Below are 25075 nucleotides of genomic sequence, written 5' to 3' on the forward strand. Positions count from 1 at the left end.
ACATCTCAAAGAATGTATGTAATTCTCAACAAATTAGCATATTGTGGGATTTGAAGTGATGTGAGTTGTGTCCGTGTCAGAGTCATACCAGAGCATAGCAGGCCAGCTGAGTCAACATCGCATCACCTCTACTGATCCTCCACGGGAACACTTTAGACAGTTACTCAGACGTCCTGCTCTCTATTGTTTATGCAGTGAAAACAGGTGTTAGCTGGCTGCCAGCATAACTGTAAAACAATTAATGGAGCTATAAAACGCAGTATAAAAAAGGAACATAAACTTCAGTATTCCGGAGTAGAGGAAAAGTCAGAGACGCACAATTATAGTACATGATCAAATGCTTTAGTAGTATCCCAGCATCATTGAACTTCAGTTTCTGTACTGTCATGGCTGCTCTCTGTTGGACAAATAGTAGAACTGCGACTGAACAAACCAAGGCAAACAAATCTAAAAGCTTATGGGAGAGAATATGATATATGGGACTTTGGTAAGAAGTTTTCAAAATGCAACATTTAATTTAACTTCCTATGTTTAGCTACATTTAATAAGATAAAAAACACAGGAAACTGATGCCAGTATCAGATACTGCATACTGCTAGATAAGCAAATAATAGAACAGTAAAACAAAATAGAAATTACAATCAAAATTCTGCATATGCAAAACACCCCCACAAAGTGCCACCTTTAAGAAGTTGAATAAGTAAATCCAACAGTTTTGAAAGGTGTGTGTTTAATCCTTTGTCACCATTGTGGTGACGTCATCCTCACAATCTTTTCCCCCTGTTGACACAAACACAGAAATGAGAAGAGAACCATATGAACGTCGCGGGGCATCATTCTCTGGTCCATCCTCTGTTAGGGCTGAAGGAGAGAGGTACTTACTGAAACAGAGCTGGAACCTCTCAGATCTCCTAAGCACAGTGTACGACAGACCAAAGACGATGAGGATACCAAAGAAACCACCAATGACACAGCCAATGAGGATGGCAAAGTAACTGCCGTCCTCTGAAAATGTATCCAAAGAGGACAGACAGACAAACAGGATAGAGAGACAGACAGGATAGACAGGAAAGACAGACAGACAAAGAGATTAGGGTTAGCTAATGATGACAACGTCAAATACCATACGCTCAGGGAAGGTATATTAGAGAGATGTATTTACCGTACACCCAGAGGTATCCATCCACGAGTGGTCGTCCTGAGCTCTCACATACCACACGTGTGTTGTTGTCAGAGCGGGACGTCCCGCTGATAAGCCATATTGCAAAGAGCTCTTTACCTGTGTTATCACAGTACCCTTTTATTGACTGAGAGGAGAGAGAGAGAGAGAGAGAGAGAGAGAGAGAGAGAGAGAGAGAGAGAGAGAGAGAGAGAGAGAGGAGGGGGGAGAGATTATATCTAATCTCATCTGGTGATGCATTAAGACTCCAACTGGCAAGCGCTAAAGAGGCAATGAAAGTAATTGTTCTGCACTCCAACAGGCCTGCTGAATTGAGCTTCTGTAGGGATTTCTCAGTGATTTCAGCTGTACCAATGGTCATGCTAATTAGGTCACCTGCGTCATCCATGCCTGTACAGAGCAAATACCTGTAACCTGGATGGTTGGTATAATATAAGCTAAGGCTGTGCCACTCACCTGGGCAGCCAGATACTCCGTGTGGTCTCCCGGGCAGATGAGGGTTATGTTTCTATGGCTACCAAAGAGAGTGAAGTTGAGTTGTCTAGGAGGAGGGGACACACCACACTGGAAGGTAGCAGGCTTGCCAACAGCCACTGATACGTTTTTTGGGAGCGTAGTGTAGTTGTTCTGGGCTGGAGGATGGATGATGAGGGGGTATTAGGAAGAGATGGGTACAGTGAATGAGAGAAATGGGAGGGGAGAACGGGTAGCAAGGAGAGAAATGCAACATAATCAGTCATAGCTTGTGACACAGCCTAATCCTCATTTGCCTAGGAGGCAAAGTGCACTAGTTCTCATGGAAAGGGTTGTTTGACTGTTTGACTATTCCAATGTGAATTGGTCTGAGATTGTATTTTCCTGATTTAAGGGACATCAGTGAAACCAAGGCACCACTGCAAATATTGCTCTCTGTCTACATTCTAGGTCTGGATGGCTGCTCTTGAGCCCAACCAATCTTGGCTAAAATAAACACAATATGGTAGCTTTACAGTAGCTACCTTTACATGTATGATTGACAAGACAGAACCAACGGTCAACCAAGTCAGTCCTACCTGAGCATTGAAGATGAAGCAGAGCCAACAGGAACACAGACAGACCAAGCCCTGGTCCCGTCATCCCACATACAGACATTATTCTTCTCTTCATCAACAAAATAACTTTCTACCAACCCCTCCAAGACATCTGCTTCAGTGGACATTCATGTCCTGAGACTCTAGCTGCTACCAATGATTCCAGCCTGAAGACGCAGACAAGGGGGAGGACAGACAACTCTCCTTGAGCTATGACCTAAACAAATGAACAAACAACTTTATCTATGGTGAAAAACAAATGAAGGAACTCCCTGGACTGATTTGCAAGAAAGATTCCGGGGAATGAAAATAAAGAGAACAGGTTGAGCAGGGCTGGGCCGCATTTAGCATAGAAAGCGATGAGGTTCTTTCCTTTCCTTTCTCTCTCTCTCTCTTTCTCTCTTTCATTTCTTCTCAGAGCACACCTATGATTTGAGTAAAGACATTTCACTTCCAAAGCAGACACCCAATATTGTCCTCTTTTTTTCCAAGGGAAAAGGAGACTGTGTCTCACTATACCACACACTATAAAGTTCACATTCAAGTAATGCTAAAGCCTTTAGGTTGAAAAGCTGTTATGTACTTTAGGTACCCTTTAGGTTTACTATCAACAGATGTATTTGCATGGCCAGTGGACATAAGTCTATAGCACATTTGGGTCTGGGAAAATACACAGGCTAATGGGGTTGCCTGGCAGGGGTCATGCAGGGCAGCCATGCAGAGTTATCCAATGATTTAATGATTACGTTAGATCACATTGACTGTAGAACTGATCATATAGTGAGCCGTTTATAGTATCACCTTCCAGATGTCTGAGTAGTTCAGTTCCTGTAAACCAGGAATGTTTAGATTCCATAAAACCAGTTCCACAACTGTGTCCAGATACAAAGTGCTATGTGTTGCGGAAATGACAGGCTTTTTACTGTGGCTTTAGATGCAAAATATAATACTGGTACAGATGTAGGATCTTAATTTGATCACCCTGTTGAAGGAAAAGTACAACTTTAAAAAGGCTTCTGGAGTTTGTAATTTTCCACTTTGAAATTTCAGACTTGATTTTCCCTTACAGAAAATGTATCTACTACTACAAAAATATCCATTAATTATAATCCACATAATAATTCACATTTCCTGTTGCTTCAGGATTATTTTCCTTCTGTAGCAAACTGGCTCAAATTAAGATCATACATCTGTAGATGACATTTGACATACATCATCCAGTTTGTTAAATTAAATCTTTATTTCAAGACAATATTCAATAGAACAATTTACATTTACAGAAGGAACAGAGTTTAAATCAGTAACAATAACATTCTTACTAAGAATTTCATCATTTCTTCACAGAAAATATATACACATTCACATCTGTTGAAGTCATCTGCATAGAGACTAGACTTCAAACAATATAAAATGAGGAAATGAAAGCATAAAGACCGTCAAATATGCTTGATAAACTACATCACAATAAACTACAGCAAATTGAGTCATGAGGATCAACAGACAATACAGAGTTTTTCTCGTGTTGCTGTGTAGCTAATTCTCTACCAATAAGGTAGTTGTGGTTCTCAGCAGGTAACTGACAACACACAACTGAGTATGATCTCTGTAGTGTAGTGCATCATCTTGTGATGAATATGTTATATGACATGGTGTTGTTAACCGTAATTCCTTAGTAACTTGTGAAGCTGAAATGGCTAATAAAAACTTCATTCTGGTTGTTATTGCACATTTGAGATTGAAATCCATGGATCACTTTCAAATAAACATCCATTTTCAAAAAAATCTGTTACTAATATTTACAATAAAGCCAAACAAATACAACACTGATTTAACTATGCATATCTCATACGTTCTACAGCTCAATTTCTAATCTACACAGGCTATAGAAATATCGTTTACATTTCACCTGTTCACTTGTCCCTAAATTCATGTCCCCACCAAAAACAAAACTAAGAAACATCATGTATCATTATAGAAGGTAACAGTCACTCTGAACTGCAATCTGTGATACAAACAAAGGATAGAGAGACAATTCAAGAGCTGAATATCTGACACTAATGTTTTTATTTGTTACAAACGTTTTATGTCTTAGGGAATTTCAGCTACATGTTGTCTATGTTAAAATCTCTTCAGTAACTTTGGCATTATTTGTTCAAGGGAATAATATAAAGGAGAAACTTCATGGCAAAACCATCCAGAATGTTTTTTAACATCTGTTTGAGCAATACATTTTGATACACAGGCTTGTTGTGTGTCATAAGTTGGTTGCACCTGAAAAGAGTCAAACTCTAAGGAAACCCTGAATACAAAAATTAACCCTTTAATGACATACAAATAATCCCCATACGACAGTACAATCTGCACATTGGCTGGCAGAGTGGTGATTTTCTATGACTTTGTCATGCATGTCCCATAAGTATTTTCATTTGACGCTTTCTCATTTCACAAGACCATACACCTATTGATTATTATTTGGTCAAGCTACCACTTCAAAGGGTTTCCTCAGGTAATCTAGCTGAATTTACCTATACATCCGATTTTTGCACAAGGTTCCCCTAATAGGATGGGGGTTTTGAACAGGTGAAGTGCAGTAAGTCTGAATGGATAATATTTTGGTCATTTCTGATCCCTTAAAAGTATGGTCAGTGCTCCCATGTACGCGCCATTTTGTGCACTCCTGGTGAATTGTGATACGTCTGTGAAGATAAGACAGGAAAAGAAGATTATACTTCCACCTGTGTGCATCAGTGTACATGTGTGTGTGTGCATGCGTACATGTGTATATGTCTGTGTACTGTACTCACCCTCATGGCTGAGGAGATCCAGGGTAGGAAGCGGGACACTCTGGTGTAGACGCCAGGCTTCTTGGCCATGGCACAGCCTGTTCCCCAGCTCACCACCCCCAGCAGGCGGTAGCGGCTGGCCTTGGACAGGGAGTCCTCAGCCACAAACGGGCCCCCGCTGTCTCCCTGAAATAAAAAAGTCAACCACTCACATACAGTACATTATAAAATCAGTATCACTTGGGTGAATGGATTATATAAATATGAACATTTTCTCATGTAAAAGCTAGAATCTGGATAGAGAGCAACCTTGCTCATATCCGGCACATTCAGATGTCAATAGATGACGTAAATAATTAACATGTTTGTAAGTGGAAGACAGAATATGGATGGAAGGTGACATTTTTTGTTCAAGTTTATTAATTGACTGTCAGGGCAGGGAAATTAGATGTCACTATAGCTGGTTACCTGACAGGCATCGGTACCACCCTTCTCAAAGCCAGCACAGAACATGCTGGTGGTGATCTGGTTGTCATAGTAATCAGGGGCATTACAGACAGCGTCGTTGATGATCGGCACGTTAGCCTCCTGAAGAACGTCAGCAAGAGTACCTAAGAGAGAAAGAGAGTGAGAGATATAGAGAGAGAACGAGAGAGAGAGGGATAGAAAGAGAGAGAAAGCGAGAGAGAGAGAGAGAGAGAGAGAGAGAGAGAGAGAGAGAGAGAGAGAGAAAGCGAGAGAGATAGAGAGAAGCTATTAATCCCTCTATTCACATTAATGATGGCGTGATCCGACAACCATATCTGACCAAAAGATTGTTGATTCCTGGTCAATAGTGCTTGGCACATCTGCACACTATGACACTGTCCCTGTTTACATACTCAAAGGTCATACAGAGAGAGAGAGAGGAGGGAGAGGAAGAAAGAAATAGGGTGAGGCTGTCTTGTCCAATGATAACAATGATACACCTACTCTGTCTCTCCATGGTTCCAGATAATGGTTTAAACCCAGCTCCCACAGTATCTGTCTCTGGGACCAGATTATGTTTTAAACCCAACTCCTACAGTATCTGTCTATGGGAACAGATTATGTTTTAAACCCAACTCCTACAGTATCTGTCTCTGGGACCAGATTATGTTTTAAGGCCAGCTTCTACAGTATCTGTCTCTGGGACCAGATTATGTTTTAAACCCAACTCCTACAGTATCTGTCTATGGGACCAGATTATGTTTTAAGGCCAGCTCCTACAGTATCTGTCTATGGGACCAGATTATGTTTTAAGGCCAGCTCCTACAGTATCTGTCTCTGGGACCAGATTATGTTTTAAACCCAACTCCTACAGTATCTGTCTCTGGGACCAGATTATGTTTTAAACCCAACTCCTACAGTATCTGTCTCTGGGAACAGATTATGTTTTAAACCCAGCTCCTACAGTATCTGTCTCTGGGACCAGATTATGTTTTAAGGCCAGCTTCTACAGTATCTGTCTATGGGACCAGATTATGTTTTAAACCCAACTCCTACAGTATCTGTCTCTGGGACCAGATTATGTTTTAAATCCAGCTTCTACAGTATCTGTCTATGGGACCAGATTATGTTTTAAACCCAACTCCTACAGTATCTGTCTCTGGGACCAGATTATGTTTTAAACCCAACTCCTACAGTATCTGTCTCTGGGACCAGATTATGTTTTAAACCCAGCTCCTACAGTATCTGTCTATGAGACCAGATGATGTTTAAAGGTCAGCTCCTACAGTATCGGTCTCTGGGACCAGATTATGTTTTAAACCCAACTCCTACAGTATCTGTCTATGGGACCAGATTATGTTTTAAACCCAACTCCTACAGTATCTGTCTCTGGGACCAGATTATGTTTTAAGGCCAGCTTCTACAGTATCTGTCTATGGGACCAGATTATGTTTTAAACCCAACTCCTACAGTATCTGTCTATGGGAACAGATTATGTTTTAAACCCAACTCCTACAGTATCTGTCTCTGGGACCAGATTATGTTTTAAGGCCAGCTTCTACAGTGTCTGTCTCTGGGACCAGATTATGTTTTAAACCCAACTCCTACAGTATCTGTCTCTGGGACCAGATTATGTTTTAAGGTCAGTTTCTACAGTATCGGTCTCTGGGACCAGATTATGTTTTAAACCCAACTCCTACAGTATCTGTCTATGGGACCAGATTATGTTTTAAACCCAACTCCTACAGTATCTGTCTCTGAGACCAGATTATGTTTTAAACCCAGCTCCTACAGTATTAGTCTCGGGGACCAGATTATGTTTTAAATCCAGCTCCTACAGTATCTGCCTCTGAAACCAGATTATGTTTTAAACCCAGCTCCTACAGTATTAGTCTCGGGGGCCAGATTATGTTTTAAATCCAGCTCCTACAGTATTAGTCTCGGGGACCAGATTATGTTTTAACGCTAGCTCCTACAGTATCTGTCTCTGGGACCAGATTATGATTTAAACCCAGCTCCTAAAGTATTAGTCTCGGGGACCAGATTATGTTTTAAATCCAGCTCCTACAGTATCTGTCTATGGGACCAGATTATGGTTTAAACCCAACTCCTACAGTATCGGTCTCTGGGACCAGATTATGTTTTAAATCCAGCTCCTACAATATCTGTCTATGGGACCAGATTATGTTTTAAACCCAACTCCTACAGTATCGGTCTCTGGGACCAGATTATGTTTTAAACCCAGCTCCTACAATATCTGTCTATGGGACCAGATTATGTTTTAAACCCAACTCCTACAGTATCGGTCTCTGGGACCAGATTATGTTTTAAATCCAGCTCCTACAATATCTGTCTATGGGACCAGATTATGTTTTAAACCCAACTCCTACAGTATCTGGCTCTGGGACCAGATGTAAGTTTAAGGATGTAGAAGCCTACACAGTCACTCACCATAGTAACCTACATTTCCCCAGCCTGTCACTGTCCCCATCTGGCCGTCAATCAGGCGCTGGCCGTAGTGGGGTAAGCACACCGGCTGAATGTAGTCTGCAGAAAACAGAAGGTTTATATATATATTTTTTCACCTTTATTTAACCAGGTAGGCTAGTTGAAAACAAGTTCTCATTTACAACTGCGACCTGGCCAAGATAAAGCAGTGCAGCACAAACAACAACACATGGAATAAACAAACATACGGTCAATTGGTAATAAATAGCCATAGTAGCGAAATAATTGCAATATAGCAATTAAACACTCAAATCAAATCAAAGTTTATTTGTCACGTGCGCGGAATACAACAGGTGTAGACCTTACAGTGAAATGCTTACTTACAGGCTCTAACCAATAGTGCAATAAAGGTATTAGGTGAACAATAGGTAAGTAAAGAAATAAAACAATAGTAAAAAGAAAGGCGATATACAATAGCGAGGCTATAAAAGTAGCGAGGCTACATACAGACACCGGTTAGTCAGGCTGATTGAGGTAGTATGTACATGTAGATATGGATAAAGTGACTATGCATATATGATGAACAGAGATTAGCAGTAGCGTAAAAGAGGGGTTGGCGGGTGGTGGGTGGTGGGTGGCGGGACACAATGCAGATAGCCCGGTTAGCCAATAGGCGGGAGCACTGGTTGGTCGGCCCAATTGAGGTAGTATGTACATGAATGTATAGTTAAAGTGACTATGCATATATGATAAACAGAGAGTAGCAGCTGCGTAAAAAGAGGGTTTGGGGGGGGTTGGGGGGGCACACAATGCAAATAGTCCGGGTAGCCATTTGGTTACCTGTTCAGGAGTCTTATTGCTTGGGGGTAAAAACTGTTTTGTCCTAGACTTGGCACTCCGGTACCGCTTGCCATGCGGTAGTAGAGAGAACAGTCTATGACTGGGGTGGCTGGGGTCTTTGACAATTTTTAGGGCCTTCCTCTGACACCGCCTGGTGTAGAGGTCCTGGATGGCAGGCAGCTTAGCCCCAGTGATGTACTGGGCCGTACGCACTACCCACTGTAGTGCCTTGCGGTCAGAGGCCGAGCAATTGCCGTACCAGGCAGTGATGCAACCAGTCAGGATGCTCCCGATGTTGCAGCTGTAAAACCTTTTGAAGATCTTAGGACCCATGCCAAATCTTAGGACCCATGCCATTCCCCTGAGGGGGAATAGGCTTTGTCGTGCCCTCTTCACGACTGTCTTGGTGTGTTTCTACCATTCTAGTTTGTTGTTGATGTGGACACCGAGGAACTTGAAGCTCTTAACCTGCTCCATTACAGCCCCGTCGATGAGAATGGGGGCGTGCTCAGGCCTCCTTTTCCTGTAGTCCATAACCATCTCCTTAGTCTTGGTTATGTTGAGGGATAGGTTGTTATTCTGGCACCACACGGCCAGGTCTCTGAACTCCTCCCTATAGGCTGTCTTGTCGTTGTCTGTGATCAGGCCTACCACTGTTGTGTCGTCTGCAAACTTAATGATGGTGTTGGAGTCGTGCCTGGCCATGCAGTCGTGGGTGAACAGGAAGTACAGGAGGGGACTGAGCACGCACCCCTGTGGAGCTCCAGTGTTGAGGATCAGCGTGGCCGATGTTTCGCTACCTACCCTCACCACCTGGGGGCAGCCCGTCAGTAAGTCCAGGATCCAGTTGCAGAGGGAGGTGTTTAGTCCCAGGATCCTTAGCTTAGTCATGTGGAGTGCAATAGAGATGGCATCATCTGTGGATCTGTTTGGGCGGTATGCAAATTGGAGTGTGTCTAGGGTTTCTGGGAAAATGGTGTTGATGTGAGCCATTACCAACCTTTCAAAGCACTTCATGGCTATGGACGTGAGTGCTATGTGTCTGTAGTAATTTAGGCAGGTTGCCTTTGTGTTCTTGGGCACAGGGACTATGGTGGTCTGCTTGAAACATGTTGGTATTACAGACTCAATCAGGGACATGTTGAAAATGTCAGTGAAGACACCTGCCAATTGGTCAGCACATGCCCGGAGCACACTGCCTGGTAATCCATCTGGCTCCGCAGCCTTGTGTATGTTGACCTGTTTAAAGGTCTTACTCACGTTGGCTACGGAGAGTGTGATCGCACAGTCGTCCGGAACAGCTGATGCTCTCATGCATGCCTCAGTGTTGCTTGCCTCGAAGCGAGCACAGAAGTGATTTAGCTCGTCTGGTAAGCTCGTGTCACTGGGGAGCTTGCAGCTGTGCTTCCCTTTGTAGTCTTTAATAGTTTGCAAGCCCTGCCACATAAGACGAGTGTCGGAGCCGGTGTAGTATGATTCAATCTTAGCCCTCTATTGATGCTTTGCCTGTTTGATGGTTCGTCGCAGGGCATAACAGGATTTCTTGTAAGCTTCCGGGTTAGAGTCCCGTACCTTGAAAGCGGCAGCTCTACCCTTTAGCTCAGTGCGAATGTTGCCTGTAATCCATGTCTTTTGGTTGGGGTATGTATGTACAGTCACTTTGGAGACGGCATCCTCGATGCACTTATTGATAAAGCCAGTGACTGATGTGGTGTACTCCTCAATGCCATCGGAAGAATCCCGGAACATGTTCCAGTCTGTGATAGCAAAACAGTCCTGTAGTTTAGCATCTGCTTCATCTGACCACTTTTTTGTAGACCGAGTCACTGGTGCTTCCTGCTTTAATTTTTGCTTGTAAGCAGGAATCAGGAGGATAGAGGTGTGGTCGGATTTACCAAATGGAGGGCGAGGGAGAGCTTTGTACGCATCTCTGTGTGTGGAGTACAGGTGATCTAGAATTCTTTTCCCCCTGGTTGCATATTTAACATGTTGATAGAAATATGGTGGAACTGATTTAAGTTTCCCTGCATTAAAGTCTCCGGCCACTAGGAGCGCCGCCTCTGGGTGAGTTGTTTGCTTATTTGCTTATACAGCTGACTGAGCGCGATCTTAGTGCCAGCATCTGTCTGTGGTGGTAAATAAACAGCCACGAAAAGTATAGCTGAAAACTCTCTAGGCAAGTAGTGTGGCCTGCAAATTTTCACAATATACTCTACTTCAGGCGAGCAAAATCTAGAGACTTCCTTAGATTTCGTGCACCAGCTGTTGTTAACAAATATGCACAGACCCCCCCCCCCCCCCCTCGTCTACCGTAGTGTGCTGTTCTATCTTGCCGGTGCAGCGTATATCCCGCTAGCTGAATATCCATGTCGTCATTCAGCCACGATTCCGTGAAACATAGGATATTACAGTTTTTGATGTCCCGTTCGTAGGATATTCGTGATCGTACCTCATCTAATTTATTGTCCAATGATTGCATTTTGGCGAGTAGTATTGACGGTAATGGCAGCTTTCCCACTCGCCTTCTCTGGGTCCTCACGAGGCATCCGGCTCTTTGTCCTCTGCACTTGCATCGCTTCCTCTTCCAAATAACGGGAATGTTGGCCCTGTCGGGTGTTTGGAGAATGTTCTGTGTGTCCTGCTTGTTGTAGCAAAAAATCTTTGTCTAATACGAGGTAGTGATCGCTGTCCTGATATCCAGAAGCTCTTTTTTTGCCGTAAGATACGGTTGCAGAAACATTATGTACAAAATAAGTTACAAATAACGCAAAACTCCCCCCACATAATAGCACAATTGGTTGGGCACCCGTAAAACTGCTGACATTTTATATACACTGGAGTGATAGATGTGCAGAAGATGAGTGTACAAATAGAGATACTGGGGTCTAAAGGAGCAAAAATAAATAAAATAGATAACAGTATGGGGATGAGGTAGTTGGATGGGCTAATTACAGATGGGCTATGTACAGGTGCAGTGATCTATGAGCTGCTCTGACAGCTGGTGCTTAAAGCTAGTGAGGGAGATAGGAGTCTCCAGCTTCAGTGATTTTTGCAGTTCGTTCCAGTCATTGGCAGCAGAGAACTGGAAGGAAAGGCGGCCAAAGAGGAATTGGCTTTGGGGGTGACCAGTGAAATATACCTGCTGGAGCGCGTGCTACGGGTGGGTGCTGCTATGGTGACTAGTGAGCTGAGATAAGCCGGGTGTCACGATTGTCGTATTGTGGAAGAAGAGAGGAGGACCAAGGCGCAGCGTGATAACTATACATCTTCTTTTTTTTAATGAAGACGAAAACAAACACTTTTACAAACTAACAAGACAACAAACGACCGTGAAGCTATATAAACAAATAGTGCTGACACTAAACACTACACATAGACAATCACCCACAACCTACCTAATGACTATGGCTGCCTAAATATGGCTCCCAATCAGCGACAACGATAGACAGCTGTCTCTAATTGAGAACCAATCTAGGCAACCATAGACTTACATAAACACCTACAATGAACACAACCCCATGAACTCTACAAACACCCCCTTGACAATACAAACACCCTAGACGAGACAAAAACACACAAACATCCCCCATGTCACACCCTGACCTCACTAAAATAATAAAGAAAACAAAGATAACTAAGGCCAGGGCGTGACAGTACCCCCCCCCCCCCCCCCCCCCAAAGGTGCGGACTCCGGCCACAAAACCTGACACAGAAGGGGAGGGTCCGGGTGGGCCTTCCTATGGCGGTGGCTCGGGTGCGGGACGTGGACCCCACTCCACCATAGTCAATACCCGCTTAGGTGGCCTCCCAGGAACGAGGACCCTTGCAGCGAGTCCCGGACTGAAGACCATCGTAGAGTGCGCCTCTGGACGGAGTGGTAGCTCCGGACTGAGGGGCAACTCCGGACTGAGGGGCAGCTCCGGACTGAGGGGCAGCTCCGGACTGAGGGGCAGCTCCAAACTGAGTGGCAGCTCCGGACTGAGGGGCAGCTCCGGACTGAGGGGCAGCTCCGGACTGAAGGGCGGCTCATGACTGGAGGGCGGCTCATGACTGGAGGGCGGCTCATGACTGGAGGGCGGCTCATGACTGGAGGGCGGCTCATGACTGGCGGGCGGCTCATGACTGGCGGGCGGCTCCTGACTGGCGGGCGGCTCCTGACTGGCGGGCGGCTCCTGACTGGCGGGCGGCTCCTGACTGGCGGGCGGCTCTGGCAGCTCCTGACTGGCGGGCGGCTCTGGCAGCTCCTGACTGGCGGGCGGCTCTGGCAGCTCCTGACTGGCGGGCGGCTCTGGCAGCTCCTGTCTGGCGGGTGGCTCTGGCAGCTCCTGTCTGGCGGGTGGCTCTGGCAGCTCCTGACTGACGGACGGCTCTAGCGGCTCCTGACTGACAGACGGCTCTGACGGCTCGGGACAGACGGGCGGCTCTGACGGCTCGGGACAGACGGGCGGCTCTGACGGCTCGGGACAGACGGGCGGCTCTGACGGCTCGGGACAGACGGGCGGCTCTGACGGCTCGGGACAGACGGGCGGCTCTGACGGCTCGGGACAGACGGGCGGCTCTGACGGCTCGGGACAGACGGACGGCTCTGACGGCTCGGGACAGACGGACGGCTCTGACGGCGCTGGGCAGGCAGGCAGCTCAGATGGCCCTGGGCAGGCAGGCAGCTCAGATGGCCCTGGGCAGGCAGGCAGCTCAGATGGCCCTGGGCAGGCAGGCAGCTCAGATGGCCCTGGGCAGGCAGGCAGCTCAGATGGCGCTGGGCAGGCAGGCAGCTCAGATGGCGCTGGGCAGGCAGGTAGCTCAGATGGCGCTGGGTAGACGGGCAGCTCAGATGGCGCTGGGCAGGCAGGCAGCTCAGATGGCGCTGGGCAGGCAGGCAGCTCAGACGGCGCTGGGCAGACGGGTAGCTCAGACGGCGCTGGGCAGACGGCAGACTCTGGCCGGCTGAGGCGCACAGTAGGCCTGGTGCGTGGTGCCGGAACTGGTGGTACCGGGCTAAGGACACGCACCTTAAGGCTAGTGCGGGGAGCAGCAACAGGGCGCACAGGGCTCTGGAGACGCACAGGAGGCTTGGTGCGTGGTGCCGGAACTGGTGGTACCGGGCTGGAGACACGCACCACAGGGCGAGTGCGTGGAGGAGGAACAGGGCTCTGGAGATGCACTGGAAGCCTGGTGCGTGGTGTAGGCACTGGTGGTACTGGGCTGGGGCGAGGAGGTGGCGCCGGATATACCGGACCGTGAAGGCGTACAGGAGCTCTTAACCACCGAGCCTGCCCAACCTTACCTGGTTTAATGTTCCCCGTAGCCAGGCCAGTGCGGCGAGGTGGAATAGCCCGCACTGGGCTGTGCTGGCGAACCGGGAACACCATGCGTAAGGCTGGTGCCATGTACACCGGCCCGAGGAGACGTACTGGAGGCCAGATACGTTGAGCCGGCTTCATGGCACCTGGCTCGATTCCCACTCTAGCCCGGCCGATACGTGGAGCTGGAATGTACCGCACCGGGCTAAGCACACGTACAGGAGACACCGTGCGCTTTTCCGCATAACACGGTGTCTGCCCGTACTCTCGCTCTCCACGGTAAGCACGAGGAGTTGGCGCAGGTCTCCTACCTGACTTCGCCACACTCCCTTTTAGCCCCCCCCCCAAGAAATTTTTGGGGCTGACTCTCAGGCTTCCAGCCTCGCTTCCGTGCTGCCTCCTCATACCACCGCCTCTCGGCTTTAGCTGCCTCCAGCTCTTCACGAGGGCGGCGATATTCTCCCGGTTGTGCCCAAGGTCCCTTACCGTCCAATATTTCTTCCCAAGTCCATTTCTCCTGACATCGCTGCTCCTGCTGTTGCTGCCGCTTACCACGCTGCTATGGTCCTTGGTTGGTGGGTGATTCTGTCACGATCGTCGTATTGTGGAAGAAGAGAGGAGGACCAAGGCGCAGCGTGATAACTATACATCTTCTTTTTTTTAATGAAGACGAAAACAAACACTTTTACAAACTAACAAGACAACAAACGACCGTGAAGCTATATAAACAAATAGTGCTGACACTAAACACTACACATAGACAATCACCCACAACCTACCTAATGACTATGGCTGCCTAAATATGGCTCCCAATCAGAGACAACGATAGACAGCTGTCTCTAATTGAGAACCAATCTAGGCAACCATAGACTTACATAAACACCTACAATGAACACAACCCCATGAACTCTACAAACACCCCCTAGAAAATACAAACACCCTAAACGAGACAAAAACACACAAACATCCCCCATGTCACACCCTGACCTAACTAAAATAATAAAGAAAACAAAGATAACTAAGGCCAGGGCGTGACACCGGGGCTTTACCGAGCAAAGGCTTATAAGTGACCTGGAGCCAGTGGGTTTGGCGACGAATATGAAGCGAGGGCCAGCCAACGAGAGCATACAGGTCGCAATGGTGGGTAGTATATGGGGCTTTGGTAACGAAACGGATGGCACTGTGATAGACTGCATCCAATTAGCTGAGTAAAGTGTTGGAGGCTATTTTGTAAATGACATAACCGAAGTCAAGGATCGGTAGGATAGTCAGTTTTACGAGGGTATGTTTGGCAGCATGAGTGAAGGATGCTTTGTTGCGAATTAGGAAGCTGATTCTAGATTTAATTTGGGATTTGAGATGCTTAATGTGAGTCTGGAAGGAGAGTTTACAGTCTAACCAGACACCTAGGTATTTGTAGTTGTCCACATATTCTAAGTCAGAACCGTCCAGAGTAGTGATGCTGGGCAGGCGGGCAGGTGTGGGCAGCGATCGGTTGAAGAGCATGCATTTAGTTTTACTTGCATTTAAGATCAGTTGGAGGCCACGGAAAGAGAGTTGTATGGCATTGAAGCTCGTCTGGAGGGTTGTTAACACAGTGTCCAAAGAAGGGCCAAAAATATACAGAATGGTGTCGTCTGCGTAGAGGTGGATTAGAGACTCACCAGCAGCAAGAACGACATCATTGATGTATACAGAGAAAAGAGTCGGCCCGAGGATTGAACCCTGTGGCACCCCCATAGAGACTGCCAGTGGTCCGGACAACAGGCTCTCCGATTTGACACACTGAACTCCGTCTGAGAAGTAGTTGGTGAACCAGGCGAGGCAGTCATTTGAGAAACCAAGGCTGTTGAGTCTGCCGATAATAATGTGGTGATTGACAGAGTCGAAAGCATTGGCCAGGTCGATGAATACAGCTGCACAGTATTGTCTCTTATCGATGGCGGTTATGATAAGGTGAAGAGGAGGGAGAGAGAGATGAGATTGAATTGTACTTAAATGTATACTTGCACAAAAATGTTGATAGTTTACTTGCTGGCTTGTGTGTTGTATTCACTGTGGACAATGTTCATCTTGTCGGCTAATGTTGCATGTTCTCAATTTCCCCACCAGTGAGTTATTATATCATGAGAATAGCTGCACATCTGAGTCCAACCACTAGATGTCAGACAAGGCCCAATACATCTGTCCTTGATAAACAACAGGAAGTTCACTGCATAACAACTACATCCTAGATCAGTTTCCCAAAATCGGGGATGCACGTTTTGTTTAATGCCCTAGCACTACACAGCTGATTCAAATATTCAACTAATCATCAAGCTTTCATAATTTGAATCAGCTGTATAGTGTTAAGACAAAAGCCAAAACGTGCACCCCTTGGGGTCCCGAGGATCAAGTTTGGGAAACGCTGTCCTAGAGACTTTTTTCTCTCACATTATAACAATGTAATGTTTTTCTATGTACGTCCAGCGATTCCAGGAAAAATTACAGTAAAACAGAGGGCAAACTATTCTGTCCGGTTCTGATATCATTGTCTTTTGTCCAGGCGACAGCAGGCAGGCAGTAAAGAGGGCCTTTGTTTGGTAGTCTGACTGGAAACCTGAACACTGAGGAAGGGAATTACCATAGTGACTCGTCCCTCATCTCTATCTCGCTTTATCACTTCTCTCTACTCCCCTTCTCTCTCTCTCTCACTCGCTCTTTCTCTCCCTCTCTCCCTTCCTCTCTCTCTCCCTATTCTACCTCTAAGCACAATGTGGCTTCGTCTGATGTGCCTTGAAAAAGAACAACAAATCATCACAGTATAATAAGAATATAACAATATGGGCCCGGATGTGTTTACCTGTGAAGTGCAGAGGCTGGGCCAGAGCCAGGACAGCGATGTCTCTGCTGTTGTCGTCTATGTTGGGGTCTACGAAGGGCAGGTAGCTGCTGTGGTACACCACAGTCTTTACCTCAAGAACTCTAACATTCTTATGGGTGAGCTTGTTGTAGATGGAGCCCAGTAACACCCTCCATCGAGACACCTGACGGTTCCTCCTGAGAGGGCAAACAGAATCCATGAGAAGTGTGTGTAAGCGAGAGAGAGAGAGATAGAGAGAGAGCAAGAGAGACAGTGTGTGTGTGTGTGTGTGTGTGAGAGAGAGAGAGAGAGAGAGAGAGAGAGAGAGAGAGAGAGAGAGAGAGAGAGAGAGAGAGAGAGAGATGGAGATGGAGAGAAAGATTCAGGACTTACTCTGGGAAGCAGTGGGCTGCGCTGACGATCCAGCGGTCTGAGATGATGGAGCCTCCACACTGGTGCACCCCGTCATACTGCAGACTGACCTGCCACGGCCAGCTACCCTGCCTAGCATCTACACCACCCACTATACGGTCCTCTGTCAGACTACGCCTGCCACAGTCTAGACAGACAGAAAGAGAGGGGAGGGAGGGATAGGGAGGAGAAAGAGATATGGAGAAGGAGGAGACAGAGAGAGATAGGGAGGGAGGAGTAAAGAGAGAGGTAAGAGAGAGAGAGGTACAGGAGGAGAGAAAGAGAGATAGGGAGGAGTAAAGAGAGAGGTAAGAGAGAGAGAGGTACAGGAGGAGAGAAAGAGAGATAGGGAGGAGTAAAGAGAGAGGTAAGAGAGAGAGAGGTACAGGAGGAGAGAAAGAGAGATAGGGAGGAGTAAAGAGAGAGGTAAGAGAGAGAGAGGTACAGGAGGAGAGAAAGAGAGATAGGGAGGAGTAAAGAGAGAGGTAAGAGAGAGAGAGGTACAGGAGGAGAAAGAGAGATAGAGAGGAGTAAAGAGAGAGGTAAGAGAGAGAGAGGTACAGGAGGAGAGAAAGAGAGATAGGGAGGAGTAAAGAGAGAGGTAAGAGAGAGAGAGGCACAGGAAGAGAAAGAGAGATAGGGAGGAGTAAAGAGAGAGGTAAGAGAGAGAGAGGTACAGGAGGAGAGAAAGAGAGATAGGGAGGAGTAAAGAGAGAGGTAAGAGAGAGAGAGGTACAGGAGGAGAAAGAGAGATAGGGAGGAGTAAAGAGAGAGGTAAGAGAGGGAGAGGTACAGGAGGAGAGAAAGAGAGATAGGGAGGAGTAAAGAGAGAGGAAAGAGAGAGAGGTACAGGAGGAGAGAAAGAGAGATAGGGAGGAGTAAAGAGAGAGGTAAGAGAGGGAGAGGTACAGGAGGAGAAAGAGAGATAGGGAGGAGTAAAGAGAGAGGTAAGAGAGGGAGAGGTACAGGAGGAGAAAGAGAGATAGGGAGGAGTAAAGAGAGAGGTAAGAGAGAGAGAGGTACGGAGGAGAGAAAGAGAGATAGGGAGGAGTAAAGAGAGAGGTAAGAGAGGGAGAGGTACAGGAGGAGAAAGAGAGATAGGGAGGAGTAAAGTGAGAGGTAAGAGAGGGAGAGGTACAGGAGGAGAAAGAGAGATAGGGAGGAGTAAAGTGAGAGGTAAGAGAGGGAGAGGTACAGGAGGAGAAAGAGAGATAGGGAGGAGTAAAGTGAGAGGTAAGAGAGGGAGAGGTACAGGAGGAGAAAGAGAGATAGGGAGGAGTAAAGAGAGAGGTAACGGGGGATGCAGGAGAGAGAGAGTTAAGCCATCCTATACAACTCTCAGGTTGTTTTTCATCACTTTGAGTAAAAAGTTTATCACGGTGTCAGGACCAAACCAAAGCTCTCAGCAGAAGCTACCTTGACAAAGCAGACTTAGGACCTGGCGAGTTTCACAGTCACTGAAAAACAAAACAACAACAGTCAGACACAGCAGGCTGGAACACAACATTCCTGCTCTTCTCTACTTTTCAGCCGGCTGCTGCTTTAATAAACACATCCTTCATCTATGAGATATAAGAGTGTTATAAGAATGTCTTACCAGGGATATAGAGACTCTTTGATCTTCTTGCCATAGGTCAGCTCCTTCTCTTTGACACAGAAAAACTCCTCACGGTCGTTACTGCCTTCAGGGATACTGGACACGGAGTAATTCACCATGCTGGAGGAGACATAAGGCATGCATCTCTTTATTACAGAGACTTCTATCACTGACAGATCAGTTGAAAGATCCCTGGCCTAAACCAGATGAAGTTGTATAACTTTTTGGGCGACCCGACCAAATTCACATAGCAATGTGAGGTAAAGATCTCTCATTGAAAGGAAGTCTGAGAAGCGGTAGATCCATTCTATATGCACTATTTTTATGCTTCATGTCCTTAAGTTTAGTTTTCGCCTCTTTTTATTTTCAGCTTTGTACACCAGCTGAAAATACAATCTTTTTTGTTTTTGAAAATATATTTCACAGCTGTTAGATTCTCTAAATTATACATTGCTTGCTTTGTGGCCATAAACTGAAATTAGGCAAACCATTAGAATTTTAGCAACCAGGCAAGGGTGGAGCAATTTCTGTGCAGCCTTCTTGCATGGCATAGGGGTATCAGCCCCCCGCACCTCTCTGATTCAGAGGGGTTGGGTTAAATGCGGAAGACACATTTCAGTTGAATGCATTCAGTTGTACAACTGACTAGGTATCCCCCTTTCCCTTTCCTTTTATGATGCTGTAGATAGTGACTCCCACTTTTGGATTTAATCTAAAGCCTTTCATATCACAATCCATCAATCTCCTCACCTGACAAAGCCCATTTCCTCACAGCTGATGTTGGCCAGGAGCTGGTTGGCCTCTGAGGAACAGAGGTGTCTCCACCGTCGCTCGGCCGAGTCAAACACCCGGAGACGTAGGTCCGAGCTTGGATTGGAGTTCACCTGGACTGGGTTGGAGCGATGAAATACTGGATCAAACAAACCATTCTATCGATTCAGATACGATATGAGGTTGGCTTTGGTGGAGTGGTTTCCCTCTCACTTACCATCATATAATCCTGTGTCTTCTTCTCTGATACAAAACGTTACTAGGATTTGAAAAACAAACAAACAAACAAACAAAAGTCAACAACATGTAATATAAAACTGTAAAGTGCATACACACTGTTGATGAAACAGCAAACCTCACAGAGCCTGCAAACAAATCCACTGACTGCAATCAAACAATGTTGGTAATATCTATACCAAAGATGGGAGGATGAATTAAGATAGTTCACTCAGGCCGTTTACCATTGAAAAAAATGGTCAGTTCCTGTCTACTTAAGGGGGTGGCTCTCCCATAGACACCAATGTGATAGAAACTGGTTCTGGTGTACTTAGTTAATTGACTTCCATTCAAACAGAAAAAAATGAGGGAGTGGGATGTTTCGCTTCCTCTTTTGTCTCTGTCTGTACTATGAAAAAACAAAAACTACATTGCCCACAAAGCACTGCTCATTGCCAAAAGGTACACATCACTACTATGTGAGAGCAGATGCAGAGGTCTCTCACCTACAGCCCAGACAGTAGCTCCAATCCCCCCCAGTAGCACCACGGTCAGACACATGCCCGCCACGCGACATGGGGTCAGGAAGGTCACCCCCGCGCCTCCTGTAAAAGACAATACACACAACAAAAACATACCATTACGTTCAACGTCACACTGAAGGTAGTCTGGCCCAGGAGTGTGAAGTTGAACGGCAAGGCACTGGAATGACAAACCACCCTTGCTGTCTCTGCCTTGCGGGCTCCCCTCTCTTCACTGGGATTCTCTACCTCTGACTCTATTAAGGTGGCTGAGTCATTGGCTTGAACGCGCTCTCCCATTCCGTCCCTAGGTGGGGTGCATCACGTTGTGCCAGGCTTTTTTCGATGGTCTATCTGTCCTATCTGGTGTAATTCTCCTGTCTTATCTAGTGTCCTGTGTGATCTTAAACAACTACTTGTCAATAGGGGGGCGCTGTTTTCACTTTGGAAAAAATCGTGCCCAAATGAAACGGCCTCATACTCTTTTCTAGATCATACAATATGCATATTATTATTACTATTGGATAGAAAACACTCAGAAGTTTCTAAAACTGTTTGAATTATGTCTGTGAGTAAAACAGAACTCATTTTGCAGCAAACTTCCATGTAGGAAGTGAAAAATCTGAAAACGAGGCTCTGTTTCAGGGCCTGCCTATTCAATTGCCTTATATTTATCGATATGCATGAACTTCATACACCTTCCACTAGATATCAACAGGCAGTGGAAGGTGGAATGGGGTGTCTAGCTTGATCTGAGGTCGAACAAGAGCTTTTGGAGTGGCAGGTCAGGAATTTCCTTTGTCTACCAAGGCGCGCGAAGTACCTCGATATTGTCTTCTGATAAGCGTTCGGTTTACACGGCGAAAATCTCCAGCTCTGATTTTATTTGATACATGTGATAATAACATCGTAAAGTAGGTTTTTTCAACCGAGTTTTATCAGTTTATTCAACGTTTATTGGGACTTTTGGAGTTTTCCGTTCTTTGCGTCGAGAGAAGATGGGAGCGTTATTAACCTTGGCTAGCATTGTGGCGCGAATTCGACAGAAGAAAAGGACATTGTAAAACCAAACAACGATTTATTCTGGACCAAGGACTCCTTGTACAACATTCTGATGGAAGAACAATTTATGATGTTATTTCGTATTTCTGTGGAAAATGTTGATTCCTATTCTCCGCCGTTTTGGCGAGCGCTGTCTCGCAATAACGCAAGCTGTATGTTTTGGTAAAGTTATTAAAAAAAATCTAACATGGCGGTTGCATTAAGAACCAGTGTATCTTTCATTTGCTGTACAACATGTATTTTTTAGTAAAGTTTATGATGAGTTCTTTGGTCAGATTAGGTGAGTGTCCAAAATAGCTCCGGACATTCTGGGGAAATGTTGCTACATATTCACAATGTATAACCACGGTTTGCAGCTCTAAATATGCACATTTTCGAACAAAACATAAGTGTATTGTATAACCTGATGTTATAAGACTGTCATCTGATGAAGTTGTTCAAGGTTAGTGATTAATTTTATATCTTTTGCTGGTTTTTGCGAAAGCTATCTTTGCGGTGAATAAATGCGTTTGTGTGTTTGGCTATTGTGGTAAGCTAATATAATTCTATATTGTGTTTTCGCTGTAAAACACTTAAAAAATCGGAAATATTGGCTGGATTCACAAGATGTTTATCTTTCATTTGCTGTACACCATGTATTTTTCATAAATGTTTTATGATGAGTATTTATGTATTTCACGTTGCTCTCTGTAATTATTCTGGCTGCTTTGGGGATATTTTTGATGGTAGCTGCAATGTAAAACTATGATTTATACCTCAAATATGCACATTTTCGAACAAAACATACATTTATTGTATAACATGTTATAAGACTGTCATCTGATGAAGTTGTTTCTTGGTTAGTGACTAATTTTATCTCTATTTTGTCAGTTTTGTGAAAGCTACCTATGCGGTAGAAACATGGTGAAAATATGCGGTTGTGTGTTTAGCTATTGTGGATAGCTAATAGAAATACATATTGTGTTTTCGCTGTAAAACATTTTAAAAATCGGAAATGGTGGCTGGATTCACAAGCTGTTTATCTTTCATTTGCTGTATTGGACTTGTGATTTCATGAAAATTATATTATATGATATCCCTGTCCCGTTAGGCTAGGCTATGCTAGTCAGCTTTTTTGATGAGGAGGATCCCGGATCCGGGAGAGAGAAGTGGTAGAGGTTTTAAGTACGCTTCTTCTAATTCTTCAATCTCTCTCTCTACCCATCCAGAGGACCTGAGCCCCATGCCTCAGGACTACCAGGCCTGATGACTCCTGGCTTTCCTCGTCCCCAGTCCACCTGATTGTGCTACTGATCCAGTTTCTGCTGTTCTGCCTGCGGTTATAGAACCCTGATCTGTTCACTGGTCGTGCTAACTTGTCCCAGACCTGCTGTTTCGACCCTCGCTCTCGCTCTCCCTCTCTCTCTCTCCCCTTCTTGCTCTCTCTCTCTCTCTCTCTCTACCACACCTGCTGTCTCGACAATGCTCGGCTATGAAAAGACAACTGACCATGCTGGTCATCTATGAACGTTTAAACATCTTGAAGAACGATCTGGCCTTAATGGCCATGTACTCTTATAATCTCCACCAGGCACAGCGAGAAGAGGACAGGCCACCCCTCACAGCCTAGTTCCTTTCTAGGTTTCTTACTAGGTTCCTGCCTTTCTAGGGAGGTTTTCCTAGCCACCACGCTTTTACATCTATTACATCTGCATTGCTTGCTCTCTGGGGTTTTAGGCTGGGTTTCTGTATAAGCAATTTGTGACTGCTGATGTAAAAAGGGCTTTATAAATAAATGTGATTGATCGATTGACATTTACTCCTGATGTGCTGACCTGTTGCAGCCTCTAAAACCACTGTGATTATTATTTGACCCTGCTGGTCATCTATGAACATTTGAACATCTTGAAGAAGTGAAAGTGTTTTAATCAGATAGGTAAAAAGGAAGAGTGTCATAATAACACACTGGCAAATTGGCACATTGCAAAAGTACAAATGAATAGGATCAATAGTCCAAAGTCTGCTCCATTTCCATAGAGCTAAAACAAACTGCAAGCTTGATTTCAGTGCCATCTCAAGCCCCAACAAATTGTCACTGTGTCCCTAGCTAGAACACAAGGTTGGGCAGAATGAGAGGTCATTTCATTACATTAAATTGCTGATGATGATGAAAGGTCCATGAACTGACCAGTCACTAACTGTTAAAGTTTGGTTGAACCAAAACAAAGCCACACTTGATTATTCAAGCACTGTTTACAACTTAAGTCACACGTGTGAGACACACATATGCGCCGCACACACACACAAACACACACTTGTTATACTATCCTTGTGAGGACTTCTGGTCCCCACAAGGATAGCAAAACCAAACCAAACCACACACACACACACACACACACACACACACACACACACACACACACACACACACACACACACACACACACACACACACACACACACACACACACACACGCATAAATCTGCTGTGTTTGCAGACAGGTATCTGAGGCGCAGAGAGTGGAGTTCTGGAGTGATCATTAACCTTGCAGGCTGGCCAGCCAGCTTCAGCCTGTGTGGAGACATGCCACACACCAGACCAAACCAGCAGAGCAGACCAGCAGAGACACTGACTGACTGCAAGGCATGATAAGCTCCTGACTGAGTGCAAACAAACACACTGTCTGCGTGTGGATCCAACTCAGGCCTAACACAGGTCTATAAGAATTCTCTGTAGGTAATACACAGGTCTATAAGTCTGTTATTACTGTGTAGGTATTCACAAGTCTTTATGTATGCTATAGGGCCAAGACATTTTACTGATCTGGTCATGTGGCCCTAGCTATGTGGGCAATACACCAGTCTGACGGACGCTTAGGAACAATCTCCTAATCGCCTATTGGGCATCAATATATGCCCGATAGTGAGGACATCATTCAACCATTCGACACCAACAACACAAACAGTTGCACCATATTTCACATTTTAGTCATTTAGCAGACACTCTTATCCTGAGCGACTTACAGGAGCAATTAGGGTTAAATGCCTTGCTCAAAGGCACAGACAGATGTTTTACTTAGTCGGCCCGGGGATTCGAACTAGCGACCTTTTAGTTACCAACGCTCTTAACAGCTAGGCTACCTGCCACCCACTACCTGGATCACCCTAGCTGCCTGTACAAGTAGAGTCTGCCGGATGAGCATGTCGCTTATCAACAACATAACACTGTTTCCCATTGTGCCTTATGCAGGGAAACGAGCATCAACCTGATACTCTGCCAATTAAAAGAGAGGAAAATCAACATCGCACACAAAGGAGGGAGACTGGAATTCAGTGAGAAAACACTGGGGGTCCTGTAAGGCCATGGGGTCGCCGTCTGTACTCACTACCACAGGATATGGGCACAGTTTACAGGCAGCTGATGGCTCTTCCTTAAGTGATGGGGAAATCCTCCACTTTTTTCTCCCTTACTCACCACTTTCAATCAGTGTGGACCATGCATCAACAATAAGATACATGGGTTTCTACTGAGAGGGCATTAAAAGAATAACATCAAGTACTGTTGCTCTTTAACACAGTGAAAATTA

The 25075-nt window shown here is 45.5% G+C and overlaps 1 protein-coding gene across 1 annotated transcript in view; it reads right to left on the reverse strand.

The window, feature by feature from the left end:
• Positions 1–3468: 3468 nt before the first annotated feature.
• Positions 3469–25075, reverse strand: part of LOC120048547 (serine protease hepsin-like) — a 33186-nt gene continuing 11579 nt past the window's right edge. The window contains exons 3-13 of the mRNA XM_038994621.1: positions 20433–20531; positions 19928–19969; positions 19690–19828; positions 18940–19059; positions 18759–18799; positions 17325–17490; positions 16932–17128; positions 7953–8048; positions 5502–5644; positions 5055–5219; positions 3469–4946 (exon numbers count right to left, since the gene is read on the reverse strand). Of these exons, the coding sequence (XP_038850549.1) occupies positions 4893–4946; positions 5055–5219; positions 5502–5644; positions 7953–8048; positions 16932–17128; positions 17325–17490; positions 18759–18799; positions 18940–19059; positions 19690–19828; positions 19928–19969; positions 20433–20531 (1262 nt within the window). The 3' untranslated portion in view covers positions 3469–4892. The remainder of the gene's footprint in view (positions 4947–5054; positions 5220–5501; positions 5645–7952; positions 8049–16931; positions 17129–17324; positions 17491–18758; positions 18800–18939; positions 19060–19689; positions 19829–19927; positions 19970–20432; positions 20532–25075) is intronic.

This window comes from Salvelinus namaycush, chromosome 5 (assembly GCF_016432855.1).
Source record: "Salvelinus namaycush isolate Seneca chromosome 5, SaNama_1.0, whole genome shotgun sequence".
NCBI lineage: Eukaryota > Metazoa > Chordata > Actinopteri > Salmoniformes > Salmonidae > Salvelinus > Salvelinus namaycush.